General features: G+C 38.4%; 1 protein-coding gene across 1 annotated transcript in view; it reads right to left on the reverse strand.

Moving 5' to 3' along the window:
- Positions 1 to 9,807: 9,807 nt before the first annotated feature.
- SPMIP4 (sperm microtubule inner protein 4) overlaps positions 9,808 to 15,027 on the reverse strand; it is a 46,436-nt gene continuing 41,216 nt past the window's right edge. The window contains exons 9-10 of the mRNA XM_014786310.2: positions 14,749 to 14,840; positions 9,808 to 11,270 (exon numbers count right to left, since the gene is read on the reverse strand). Of these exons, the coding sequence (XP_014641796.2) occupies positions 10,449 to 11,270; positions 14,749 to 14,840 (914 nt within the window). The 3' untranslated portion in view covers positions 9,808 to 10,448. The remainder of the gene's footprint in view (positions 11,271 to 14,748; positions 14,841 to 15,027) is intronic.

A 15,027-nucleotide genomic window follows, 5' to 3' on the forward strand; every position in this document is an offset into this window, starting at 1 on the left:
GTGGCTTTGGGAAGGGACCAAGATGTGAGCATTTAGGTGTACTCCTGAAGTAGGCTCATTTGCCTAACTATCCAAGTTTTTAAAAGACCAAGCTCAGCAACACCTTGCAAATTCAGCCTGTAGTTTTGAAGCCAGGTCCTGTCCTGACATCGTCAGGCATATCTATTCAAGGAATATGTGGTCCTTAAATAGGTAATTGTTCTGTCAAAATCTTTTGTGTTTGTGGTATCAGGAGTTACTAGTCTTTGTTCACAAAGGAGTTGACTCACGGAGAGTATCAGCATTGTGCTGATACTGCAGATCCTATAGATGTAGCAATAAATCAATTGGCCAAGCAAATTGATTGACATCATTTTAAATTTATTCCCATGAGGGGGAGAATAGAAAACAGGAAGTTCCTAATACTTTTAACTAAGGAAATTGTGGATAAAGAGTTTTGTTATTGAAAGTAATAGGAAGATGAGAAGAAAAAGAACAACAAAAGTGAACACTTGGCACAATCATGTAGTAAAGCAGATATCATAAATTATGTTATAATATGCATGTATTCAAGTTCTAAAGAGATTCATAGTACTTACAGTTTACCCAAGATACCTGAGAGAATTAGTTGAGAACCATAATATTCTTCAAGTTGTTCTGTTTCATATTCATATGTTATATCTGTTCCCTCTACCTCCATCTTATCCCATAGGATGGATAGTGGCTGGGGAGGCGTATAACTGCTATAAAGCAGATGCCTTAGATTTCTCCTTCTAGCAACATAATGGATGACATATTTTTAAAAACCCTCCTGATGAAAAAAATCTAGTAAGATACCTGCTCCCCCCACCCCCCAATCAAAACATGTAAAGAGGTCACAAGAAAGTTAGGGACGTCTCCAGGTTGGAGGCATCGTCTCCAGGTTGGAGGCATCGGGTAGGTGGAGAACAAGAACTGAAAACAAATGTGATAAGCATATGCTGACTCTAGGGCCACCTTAAGGACTTTTGCTGAAGCAAAAGAGCCTTAGGCTCAGCAGCATGGAAGTAAAGCTCATATAAGGTGGGAGTAGGGGTGTGGGGAGGTGGAGAGGGAAAGTTTGGTGAGACTCCTGCCTAATGTTGGAACACTGGAATCTAAAGGATAAAATACAGTCTGCTCACTGGCAAAGGGAAGAGCCAGTTAGTCTTGTCTGGCTTGGCCCTTGGTACTAGGTGGGAGGAAAAAGTATCCCCTGAGAATTCACAACCTTAGGTCTGCCCTCATGCAGGCTTAGGGTTTGATTTTACTCTACCTGTGTTACTGCCCAAAATTGGGGTTCTCTTGCCTGATGCACATTAAAAAAAGCCAATTATTATGGCATCAGCTTTTGGGAAAAGAAAACAGCTTTACTGCTGGATCGCTCTGCAAGGAGACAGGGGCATATGCTCTCAGATCTGTCTCTCTGATCCAGGGCTTGAAACACAATTTATGGGGTGAAGGGCAGGGCAGTCTGAAGTGTGGACAGATGATTGGAGGCAGGGAGAAGTGAGGCAACTGATGATCTGTGCAAGCATAGTCAAGCTTCTTGGCTCTTCGTAGGATGCATGTTCACAAAATGGTGGTGTTAGTATAATCTGAGGGTGGAGTTTTCAGCTCCTTGATGTCAAAAAGGTCACTTATCGAGCATTTGCGCAGGCCCAGTTGATGGGTTGGTGTTCTCAATCGGCTTGAACTGGACAATGGGGGACTCTTAGTTCCTGAAAGACAACTCTTAATTACTCTGATGATAAGATGGGGTCAGGTGAACTGGTCTTGTAGGGCCGCAGTTACACCTGCATGGTCTGGTCTACGAAACCTCTAGCTGGAAAATTAGCAAAGTAGGTGTGGATGGGCAGTGTGTTCTGGTGTCTGGCAGAAGCAAACACAAATCTCCAGAGGAATATCTCAACCCAGGCCCCTCAGGATTCCCATACTCTTAAGAAATGCCAAACATGAGATCGAAATGAAAAACAATGAAGAGCAAAATTATAGCCCCAAAGGGTCATAGGTGCTGGAATTATTAATATCATTAGGGAAGTAAAAATCTTACCAAGAAAGAGAGACCTCTTCACATCACTATGTTAAGAAAGTAAATCCATTCATTATTGAGTAAGCACAATACAGTCATTGTATATAGGTAATCCACAAGAAACTACCAAGTCAGAATAAAATCTTACAAATTTATACAGCAAAACTAATTATAATCCTTTTATACCATGCTATTTTTAGCTAGCATATAACATGAGGCTTTAGGATCAATAGTACCCTATTTCCCCTTTGTCAGCATAATTATTGCTTGTTATTTGGATTACTAGTAACATGTTTTCCGTAGGAGGACTTGACATCACAGTTTCTGGCCAGATCCTTCTTGGTTGAATTTTTCTTTTGTCACATTTCTTCACTCTGAGTTCACTTGGGAATTGGGGTAGCCATTTGTTTAATTAGTTGTCCTCATCCAAAAGAATAATGAAGCTTACAGTTGTTGTCCCTTGGTATCTATGGAGGATTGGTTCCAGGACCCCTGTGGATACTAAAATCCCAGGATGCTCAAGTCCCTTATATAAAATAGCGTAGTATTTGCATATAACCTACACACATCCTCCAGTATACTTTAAATCATCTCTAGATTACTTATAATACCTAATACAATGTAAATGCTATGTAAATAGTTGTTAAACTGTATTGTTTAAGGAATACTGGCAAGAAAAAAAGTCTGTACATGTTCACTGCAGACGCAACCATCGTAGGTTTTTCCATCCAAGATTGGTTGAATCCATGGATGTGGAACCTGCAGATACAGATATGCAGGGCCGACTGGATTTTCCTGAGAAACAAATGATTACACCTATATTAGGCTCCCAAGGTGAAGCTCTGTCTTCCTAGGTTATTTCAAAAGGGATGAAGCTCAGGCCTCTGAGAGACTTATTTACATTCCAAAAGGTTAGAGTGAGGACTAAAGCCCTTTAGATTTTCCTAGCAAACACTCTTAGAAAGGGGAGAGAGGGGAAATGGTCTCGTCTTCCTTTTTTTTTTTTAATTTTATTTATTTATTTTTTTCCCCCAAAGCCCCAGTAGATAGTTGTACATCACAGTTGCACATCCTTCTAGTTGCTGTATGTGGGACGCCGCCACAGCATGGCCGGAGAAACGGTGCGCGCTCCGAACCCGGGCCGCCAGCAGCGGAGCCCGCGCACCTAACCGCTAAGCCACGGGGCCTGCCCTTGTCTTCCTTTATAAACAGAGAAAATATTTTTTATTTACCTTTACAGTGTATAATATGAAAAAGACAACTGAAAGAATTAATGAACTGTGAAGTATATTTGAAGAAATTACTCAATGTAATATGGAGAACAAAGTAGTAGAATATATAAAAGAGAAGTTAGAGAAGTTAAGACATAGGGAAGATAGAATAAAAGGTATAGCATAAACCTATTTAGAGTTCCAGGGGGATAAAATGGAGAAAATTGGGGCGAGGCCTATGTTTTAAAAAATAATGTCTGAGAATTGTCCAAAATCGACATTAAGACTCCTGTTGCTTGGTGGAACATCAGAACCCTCATGACAAGGAGAAGTATTTAAAATAACCAGATATAAAAGAGAGATTATCTACTAAAGAAATCACAAATAGACTTATAGCAGATTTCTCGATAGCAACAATGAAAACCAGAAGTCAGCAGAGTAAAACAGAAGCCATTAACATCCCCAAATGGCTGAAGAAATAGTTGTCAAGTTGGAATTGTATGTCTAGCTAAACTTTTATTCAATGAAGGCACATGATATTTTCAGAAAAACAAAAGATGAGAGTTTATCACCAACAGACTCTTACAAGAGAAACTTCTAAAGAATGTACTTCAAAAAGTGGAAAATTATCCCAGAAGAAAGGTGTGAAGTGCAAGAAGGAAGGGTGGAAAAACTAAATATGTGGATAAATCTAATGAAACATAAATTATATAAAAAAATTAAAATGTCTAATTTAGAAAGTAAAAACCAAAGTAGTTAAAATATGCAACAACAACATTTAAAATGGGAGAGTGTGATCAGAGTTTAGTTCTAAGTTCAATGTATTGCTCTTTTTTAAATTTTATTTATTTATTTTTTCCCCCAAAGCCCCAGTAGAGAGTTGTATGTCATAGTTTCACATCCTTCTAGTTGCTGTATGTGGGACGCGGCCTCAGCATGGCCAGAGAAGCGGTGTGTTGGTGCGCGCCCGGGATCCGAACCCGGGCCGCCAGCAGCGGAGCGCGCACACTTAACCGCTAAGCCACGGGGCCGGCCCATAATGTATTGCTCTTGAAGTATTCATGTTGAAACTTGAAACATAATCACTATAGAAGAAAGTGTATAACTTCTGAAACATTTGAAGGTAAAATGGAATTTAAAAATTTACTCAATCCCAAGGATGGTAGGAAAGGAGAAAAATAAACAGCATGTCAAAAATTCAGCTTATAGGAATGACAGAGTAGTTAGTGCCAACTCTTGCTGAAGACAATTTAAAAAGCTGGATTTATTAGTTATCTGCGGCATAACGTCACCCCCAAACTCAGCAGCTTAAAGCACAAACTTTTATTTCTTCTTACAGTTTCTGTGGGTCAGAAATCTGGAAGAAGCTTAGCTGGGTTCTGTTTCTGGCTCAGAGTCTCTTATGAGTTTGCAGTCAAACTGTTGAACAGAGATACAGTTATCTGAGGGCTCAAATAGGACTAGAGAATCCAATTCCAAGCTCACTCACATGGTTGTTAGGCCTCGGTTCCTTTTTGGCTCTTGGCTGGCGGCTTCTGGGTGGGGCTGCTTACGACATGGAAGCTTGCTTCCCCCAGACTGAGAGAGAGAGAGAACCCAAGACAGAAGCCAGTCTTGCATAACCTTTTATAATCTTGAAAGTTATGTCCCATCACTTCTGCCGTTGGTCACAGAGACTAACCCTGGTACAATGTAGGAGGGGCCTTCATGAGGGTGTAAATACTAGGATGCAGAGATCGTGGGATACACTGGATGATTATATCTACATGCCTAGTTTTCTATAGATATATAGATATCTATTTATAGAAATGTATATATCTCTATCTATCTATACTATCTATTCAGGGCTGGCAGAGGTTTGGAACCTGGTACCTGGTAAACAACCCTTGCTTTAGGTCAGGATTTCAAAGGGCTACACCCTGGGAGTGAGGATGAACTGGAAAAAAAAACAGGTCTTACAAGGTCTGCTGCCTGACTTTGGTGGTTGGCAAAGGGAAACCTCAAATTTTGAACTTGTAATAAGGAATTCTGTTTCCTTTAGGCACTGGCAGAATCAAATGAAAATTCTCTCTGGAAGAAGATAATATCAGCCTAGGTCTCAAATTATTTCTGCAAATTTTTCAAATAAAATATTCAGCAAAGAAAGGAAGATAATTATAGACACAACATGAGTGAGAAATGCCAGAAGCAAGAAAGAGATCATGGGGACTCCAGATTTTGGAATTATCAGACAGACTGTAAAATATTTGTTTAGTATGTTCTAGAGATAAAAACCAGGATTGAGAATTTTAGAAGGGAACTGGAAAGTATATGTATTACAAAAATGACATAACAGATTTGAAAAAGAATCAAATAGAAATTCTGGAACTGAAAAATAATCAAAATTAAGAGGATGCAATGATAATGTGAAATATACTTCAAGTGGAGTCCCAGAAGGAGAGAAGAATGGAGTAGAAGCAATATTTGAGTGAAAGATATCAATTCATAGATCCTAGAAACTCAATGATTTCCAATACTGTAAAAAGCCAAAGCCAAAGACAATAACATAGAGGCCGACCCCGTGGCATAGTGGTTAAGTGTGTGTGCTCTGCTGCTGGCGGTCTGGGTTCGGCTCCTGGGCTTGCACCGATGCACCGCTTCTCAGGCCATCCTGTGGCGGCATCCCATATAAAGTGGAGAAAGATGGGCACGGATGTTAGCCTAGGGCCAGTCTTCCTCACCAAAAAAAAAAAAAAAAAAGAGGAGGATTGGCATGGATGTTAGGTCAGGGCTGATCTTCCTCACACACACACACACGCACACACACACACACAAAAGAGACAATAATGTAAAGGCAAAATGAGAAAAACGCTGACATTTCAATAACAATGAAAAGTTCTCTATAGCAACAATGGAAACTAGAGGACTGTATATGGATAGTTTCAATGTACTGAAAGAAAGTAACTATCAAATTAAATTCTTTATCTGGCAAAATATCTCTTAGGGATGAAAGAGAAATAAAGACATTTCAATCAAAAATTGAGTTTGCTGCCAGCATATCCACACTGAAGGAAATTCTAAAGGGTGTTCCTTAGACAAAGGTAAATGATTACAGATTGAGAGATCAGAGATGAAAGAAGAACTCAAGAGCAACAAAATAGGTCAATATGTGGTTGAATCCAAATGAACATTGTTCAAAGAATAATAATAATAATAATAATAATGTCTTTTGTAGTTGAAATATGTACATGGCAACAATATCATATAAGTCAGAAGAAAAGTAGAATTAAAATATTCTAAGGTCCTTAAATTATCCAGGAAGAAGGTATATTTTAGATTCTAAGGAAACTAATAAAATAATAGAAAATTGTGTATATTTTCGAAAGTAAAGGAAAAAAAGGAACAGCAATTTTCTAAAAAAAAGGCAAAGAAAAAGAGGGAAAAATAAACACATTGTAAGATGGTAGATTAAAACCCAAATAGATAAGTTAATTACATTAAATCAACTAAATTCTGTAGTTAAGAATTAAGATAAATATTTTTGTCATTTATTTATTTATTTATCATGAGGAAGATGAGCCCTGAGCTAACATCCATGCCCATCTTCCTCCACTTTATATGGGACGCCGCCACAGCATGGCCTGGCAAGCGGTGCATCGGTGCACGCCTGGGATCTGAACCCGGGCTGCCAGCAGAGGAGCACTCGCACTTAACTGCTACGCCACGGGGCCAGCCCTGGTAAAGTGTTTCTTTATGTCTTTTTCCCATTTTCTAATTGGATTGTTATTTTCCTGTTGAATTTTTAGAGTTGTTTATATATTCTACATGTTAGTCCTTTGTTAGATCTGTGGTTTGCAAAATAATTTTTTCTCCCAGTCTGTAGTGTAGCTTTTCATCCTCTTAACGGGATATTTCACACAGAAAAAGTTTTTAATTTTGATGAAGTCCAATTTATCAATTTTTTCTTTTATGGATCATGTTTTTGGTGTCAAGTCTAAGAACTCAAGCCAGGATGAAGCACAGCTAACAAACATTTTCTCTGTAAGGCGCATCACAGACTCGCACTTAGGAACACTAAACAGCACTTCAGTACTACACTGGGGGGTCATGTTAAACCGCAAGATAACCAACAAAAGACACAAAAATGTGAAAAATGTTGCATGAAGTAGACCGTGAAAAGGCCATTTTGTTTATATTATGAGAGCTGAAACAAGAAGGCAGTGTGTGGCCTTGATCAACCTCAGCTGGGAACTTTCTCTCCTGGAGAGTTGATGTCTGTCAGTTTTCTGGTAGCCTAGTGGGGAAGGGAGCTGCACCTCTCAGCACTGAGAGTCGGTATTTATAAGATCACTGTGCTGGTTACTCTCTTCTTGCATGTCTGGATCCATTTTCCACTTTTCTTTGCCTTAGGACATTGGTATCTAAGGATTGCATCACCTGAGCCCCCTTGCTCTCTGGCTTCTGGTTGGGTTCACCAGTGGAACACAGGGCCTTTCCCTCCTGAAGGGTTGGGAGTGGTAAGGCTTCTTGCTATTGCTAGTTCCTAGGTCCCCCACTGTTGGAAGTTCCCTTCACCCTGCCCATGTCTTTGTAAACAGTCGCTTCACTAAACTCCCCTTAGTGATATCCTTTGAGGGTCTATTTCCTGCTGGGATGCTGATTGATACAAGTACTTATTCCCTGTTTTCAGAACGGACCCAGTTCTCAGCTATGCTTGGCGTTCTCCATACTAGAAATCCTGTTTTACTTTTCTTTGGAAAATAATCTTCCAGACTTCTGTCAGGGTGAAGGGCAGTTGTCTTGCACTGTGGAGTGGGGTGGTGGGGGCTGGGCAGGGAGAGGATCTAGGGAAGCAATTGTGTCTTAGCTTTCACCCAATCTTCCTTAATTTAGCAACCCCACCCCTACTGCCACTCCCTGCCTTTACTCCCAGACCCAGACACTCCTGGTACTGAGTTCCTAAGCCCTTTGAGGATTCTGCTGGTGTAAATTGGGCTGTTTTCCCCACTGCCAGTTTAGGGTTCTAGTATCTTCAGCCAGTTAGGATCTACCCATCATCCATCTCCTTTCCAAAATGTTCTCATGTCTCAGCTCCTATTCTTCTTAGTGACCTGGCTAGTTTATGATTTTGTATGTAGGATTAAAAAACCCAAAATACAATAAAAAACAAAACCAAAAAACTTCACTATAGTTTTAGCATGCTTTTAAGAGTAAGTGAAATTAGATGCATGGATTTAATTTACCTTAATCTCGAAGGCTCCATAAATATTTTTCAAAATTGAGCATACTTGCAGTATAGGTATTCTCTGTCACCTAATAAGGACAGATGCATTAGCCTTAACACCCAGCAGAGTTAGGAGTAGAGCTGACATCCTCTGAGGAAAGTTGAGGATGATGACTAAAATAGATGTCTGAAGAGAAGGCTGCACTCCCTCTGCGTAGAGGTGGATGTAGTGAATACCGATAGTCAGAATGCAATTCTGTGCCCCTGCAACCCAGGGGAAAATGTGCAGTTAAAACCCCAAATTCCTATACTGCAGTTGCATCTTCCAAAGTTTGTTCTTTGGCATTCTAGTCTGTTCTTTGACATTCTAGTCTGATGATATGCTCTATGATAAAAGGATCAAATTAGTTTGAAAAATATGTATATTTCATCCTCCTCACCTTGGACATTCCCAAATATGTTACATATTAAAGGCTATGGAGAAGCCTGTGATTAACTCATGTGATTGGCTTTGTTCTCCCCAGTGTTCTCCAATATTATTTTACCCTGTGACTTTTTGCTTCCCATAATACCTATTATAACTAATTTAACTGATGCTATAGAATAGAGTTTGGAAAAAATTCCATAATTTTAGCCCAGAATAGTTTTAAAGAAGGTGTAAGCAAATGACATGTTGGTCATGAAACAAAAACGAAAATTAAAAAGATGAAATCTCAACAAAATTCTCATAGAAATTCCTCATGAACTTTCCATGATGAACTATGTCTAAAATGTACCTCTTGGCACATTAAATGTGTTGACTTGCATTTGGAGATTAGCTAAATTCTTGGTGGACATCTTCCAAAAATGATATTTGGCTTTAGAATAATTGATAACGAGTCATCTGCTATCGTCTGAATGTTTGTGTCTCCCCAAAATTCATAAGTTGAAACCCTAACCCCCAAGGTTATTAGGAGGTGAGACCTTTGGTTGATGATTAGTTCATGAAGGCAGAGCCCTCATGAATGGGATTAGTGCCCTTATCAAGGAGGCTTCAGAGAGATCTTTCATCCCTTCCAACGTGTGAGGTTTCAGTGAGAAGCTGGCTGTCAGTGAAGAAGCTGACCCTTACCAGACACCAAGTCTGCGGTGCCATGACTTTGGACTTCGCAGCCTCCAGAACTGTGAGAAATAAATGTTTGTTGTTTATAAGCCACCTAGTTTATGGTATTTTGTTATAGCAGCCCAAACAGACTAAGGCACCATCCTTTCTTACCACAATTAGAACTCATTAGTTACTAATTAAAGCAATTTGCTAGAACTTCACAATAAAATCATTTTTTATGCATAAAAGAAATGGTTATGTTTCTCTATCAGAAGGGTAAAGGAAAAGAAACATCCAACTTAGAATGCAAGCATGCAGAGTATTTTGGGTTTCATCTTTTACTTATTTTGTCCACATGTTTACACAAAGGAACAGGGCCCACATGTTTATTTTATTAAGGTGATGTAGTTTGTAGAGCAGTCCATCCCTCAATGAACTGGCATTTGAGTTTTGTCTTTTGTACCTGATGATATTTTGTATATTTACATAAAGGGACAGTGTTCACATATTTATTTTATTACGGTACTAAAGTTTGTATAGACATGTCAGTTATTGGGCATTTGAGTTGTTTTCAAATATTCATTTTTTGTAAAATGATGATATAAACTTTGTCATAAACACTGTTGTTCATGATTTTGTAAAAATTTCCTTGGAGTATAATTTGAAAGTAAGATTAAAGACTATAAATTTTTCTGGTTCTAATATTTTATTGCCAAATTGTTAAACTTTTCAAGAAGTCAGAATATCACTTTTTCTGGGTTCCTCTGACCAGATCCTAACTTAAATTCCTGAAAACATAAATTTCATTAACAAGGTCATTATGGCTCTTCTAGGAAACAGAATCTAGCAACAGGGAAGAAATTGTTATTATTATTTTTTTTTTTTGCAAGAGGCTAGGTTTTGAAGGGAATGATGAATATCTCAATTATAGAAATAATAGGAATTATAGCCATAGAATTGGTGTTTCATCCCTGAATGCTCCTTATCCCTGAGGTCTTTATAGTCTTCTAGAATTGATTTATGGAAACATTTTTGTGCACGACTTTTTGAAAAAGAATTCTTAAGCTCCAGCAGGTTGGTCTGAGGCTTGGCCACTCCAGCTCTAGGAATCCAACCCAGAATAGGTCTTGTTTCTTCGTCGCTTTCCATGTTCAAGGTCAACTGTTCTTCTGGCTTACTTAAAAAATGTTCTAAATCGAAAGCTTCCGAGTCTGGTTTACTTTGTAAAATACCAGGCTTACTAAGGCTAACGGGGTTTTGACACATAGTAAACTGGTTATGTATGGGAGATTTAAAATGTTCATACTGAAGGTAATGGTTGGGGTTACAGTAAGATGTAGGTTGGGGTTTTAATGACAGCTGTCTCCAGTACAAATCTTCTGTCTTTTCAGTATCTGTGATTTTTGGAAATGGTTTTATGTCATAAATGTTAGTCAGATCTTTTGTTGGGTAACAAGGTGGGAGTGCATAGGTAGATAGCAAGCTTTGTTCTTCCTTAATCTTGTCTTCAATTGCCTGATTTTTATGGGTCACACCCACCGGTGTGTTATTGCTAAGTGCCATCATTTCTGCAGAACTGGGTACAAAAGTATGAAAAGTACACAAAACTCTAGGGGTACAATCTGGACAGGAAGGTGGTTTTTGCTGGACAATAGCCTCCAGAGGACGTCGGTTCTGAATCAATCGGGCAATTCGTCCTTCCAAGGGTCTGGGAGGTTTTAAGACAGGATGGAATTTTTCTTGCTGTATTGGTGGGACAAAATGGAGAAAATCAATTAATTAATAAATTTGGTACTATAAAGATATTGCCACAAACAGCAGGTCAAAAGTCATATCCATTTTCATTGTCTAAGTAAACACAGGATAGGTGTAGGAATGCACATTGCAATGTTCTTTGATATTTACTTATTTAAAGACATTGAAATTTGGGTCCTAATAAACACGTTTTCTCTTCTATTGGTTTTTGCTAATATGGAAAGAGCATATTTTTACTTGGCTAGAGAGAGATTCCTCTATGTTGGAACTCTTTGTTTTCAAACTTTCAAAGATATAAAAGAATCACTGGAACAAAACTTCTGCCCATCACCAACAGATGATGTCAACAGTTATGTGCAGTTATTTAAATCTCAGCCAAAGCCTTCTTTCTTAGGCCAAGGCAAGGGTTCTTAAACCTTAGTGAATCAGAATCAGCTTTGGAGCTGGCAGAAAATGAGGTTTCTAAGCTTGATCCTCTGAGATTGTGATTCAGAAGGTTTGCAGTGGGGCTCAGGAATCTGCTTTTTTAACAAGCATCTTGGGTGATGATGAGGCCAGTGATGTGCTATGCTTCGGGAAACACTGGTCTGAGGGGAGTTGTTATATCTGTGCTTCTTTTTGAGATGTTCAATAAATATTGTGAACTGAATCATGTCTGGTAACTGCAAAAGAAGTGAGTGTATTCAGAGGGTTATTAATAGATATATATGTTTGTGGGGGGGCAGGAGCAAGAGTGGAGGAGTTGACTTGGAAGGGGCATGAGGGAGCTTTCTGGGATGATGGTAATGTTCAATATATTGATAGGGGTTTGGGTTACAAAGATGTACGTGGGGGGCCAGCGCCGTGGTGTAGCGGTTAAGTGCGTGTGCTCCGCTGCTGGCGGCCCAGGGTTCGGATCCCGGGCACGCACCAATGTACTGCTTGTCAGGCCGTGCTGTGGCAGCGTCCCATATAAAGTGGAGGAAGATAGGCACAGATGTTAGCCCAGGGCCAGTCTTCCTCAGCAAAAAGAGGAGGTTTGGCATGGATGTTGGCTCAGGGCTGATCTTCCTCACAAAAAAAAAAAAAAAGAAAGAAAAAACGATGTATGTGTTTGTGAAAACTCATTGAATGTACACTTAAGATTTGTGCTATTTCATTGAATGTATATTTTACCTTAAAAGAAAGAACTGCAAACAAATTGAACTCTCGTTAATGATATGCATGCTGAATGTTTAGGGGTGAAGTATACTAATGTCTGCAATTTACTCTGAAATACATAAAAAATAATAAAGTATATTGATGGATGCTTGAAGGAATGGAAAGATGGATAGATTATGTGGTAAAATAAGTATAATAAAATTCTAATGGTAGAATCTAGGTGATGGGGATATGGGTGTTACTGTAAAACTATTTCAACTTTTCTGTATGTTTCAAAATTTTTATATGTTGAAGAAAAAAACTAAAAAAGAATGGATATATGACAATGATGGAATTGATGGCAGAAATAATAAAAATGAGAATGGTGAGAAAATAATAACTGTAGTTTGGAACTAGAAAACATAATGGACTTAGGAGCATCCTTTTGGAACCTAATTTGTTCATAGTTGGAATTTCCATGTTGTTACTCACAAATCTGTTATAACCTTTAGCTAATCAGGTTTGAGCAGATACTATGAAAAAAAGAAAAAAAAAACCCCAGCCCTTTGAAATGCTTTGTTAAATTTGCCATAAACAAAAAAGTATAGGGTGTATCATATCCTACTTTGACAGTATCCCTTTATGCAAGAAGCAGTTTTTAGTACCTTAATTTTATTCTACTACAACAAAATGGCCAGCCCTGGTGGTCTAGTGGTTAAGACTCGGTGCTCTCACCTCGTAGCCCGGGTTCATTGCCCTGTCGGAGAACCACACCACCCATCTGTCAGTTGTCATACTGTGGCAGCTGCATGTTGCTGTGATGCTGAAAGCTATGCCACCGGTATTTCAGATACCAACAGGGTCACCCATAGTGGAAAGGTTTCAGTGGAGCTTCCAGCCTAAGATAGACTATGAAGAAGGACCTGGCCACCCATTTCTGAAAAAACTGGCCATGAAAACTCTATGAATAGCAGCGGAGGATTGTCTGATATAGCGTCGGGAGGTGACAGCATGGTGCAAAAAGACTGGGCAGGGTTCTGCTCTGCTGTACAGAGGGTTGGAATTGACTAGGAGTAGGAATTGACTCCATGTCACTAACAACAAACAACAAAATATTTCATACACATATTTATTACCCCTATAACATGCCTTCTGAGAGTCTGTTATTTATGTTTTAGTTAGAAAACAGCAAGATTCACTAAAACTTTCTTTTAAACTGCCAACTATTTTCAGCATATTTCGTCTTGTTATTAATAAAAATTTAGGTGTTGATTCACTTGCACAATAATTTTTCATCTAATATACTTGACAAGCATCCTTTGTACAACTGTGTATGTATTTCTTTGTAAAGATGATAAAGCTGCTTCCTGAGGGGCTGGACCCTACAGGGTCCAATCTGTGGAAATCTAGATAGTTGCTGAACACACCTGACAATGTCAGAATATACGTATAGTCTTTTCTAGCCTTAGAGAATGCTCATTGTAAGTGAAAAATAAAGAAAATTAAAAACGCTTCAGTGAATGATAAAGCACAGTCTATGGAATGACTTCTGATGTTATGATTTTATATTGCCTTGGGAAATACTGAAGCTAATATAAAATAAATGTGTTCAGTTCAGTCGAAAAAGAGTTCATATTGAAATATCTTACACTTGTTTTTTATATGTCTTTCCACGATTTACATCTCTGAAAATATTAATCTTGTTTTAAAAACTTTGTAGTTTTAGAGGATAAAATTTAGGCCCCAAATAAACAACATAAAGGTATACTTTTAGGTAATTTTATTTCATTTACATAATTAAGCCAACAGATTATAACTTCTATCACTAAAGGGCTTGATCATTTCTTTCAGGCCATTTCACGTAATCAATTAAGAAATCTCTATTGATATTTGCAGAGAATTTATTGGCTTTGTAATTCAGCGAACTCTCAATTATTATAGGTACCAGGAAGAAGCCTTTATCTCTTCAAAAGCAGTGATAATGTACCAGATATACAAATAAGCAAAGATTCACAGAATTTATTAAGAATCTCATTAAATTACTAGGTAAGTGTTTGTAACCAATTCCTTTGTAAATTTTAGGAACAGCAGCATAGTAGAAAATCTGTACAAAAAACAGTACCACGAAGAGGAAAAGAAACCTTGCTTGTTCTTCAAAATAGTAGACAAGGATATTCAAATCAGTTCAAATCAATTCAGAATTAACTTCTAAAATGAGTTCAATTTTCCCTTTGCTAGCTTGGTCACCAGTACTCATGAAGCAAATAAAAAGTGGGCAAAGCAAGAAGGAGCCCAACACCTGGATGCTTTCCCCCTAAATAACTGAGAGTTGACTGCAATTACTTACAGGTTCTGGGTCAAATCCTATCTGTCCAGTTAACTCTGCTACCTCCTTTTCATGGTAATCATCCAGTTCAAGGGGGTTCATGGGCCCCAGACCTTAATGGAAACATCACATCTTATTATTTTGTTACAGTAAATGAAGAATGACACTTAAATGACCTTTTAGAGAAAAACTTACCCATTCCCCTTTGTAATATAATTAGAACTAATAAAATGAAAACCAACTGTACCTCCCAGTTACCCACTAAGAGAAACTTACCACCCACCTTAATTTCTGTTAGTA

This window comes from Ceratotherium simum, chromosome 1 (genome assembly GCF_057802395.1).
Source record: "Ceratotherium simum simum isolate JZ-2026a chromosome 1, ASM5780239v1, whole genome shotgun sequence".
Taxonomy (NCBI): domain Eukaryota; kingdom Metazoa; phylum Chordata; class Mammalia; order Perissodactyla; family Rhinocerotidae; genus Ceratotherium; species Ceratotherium simum.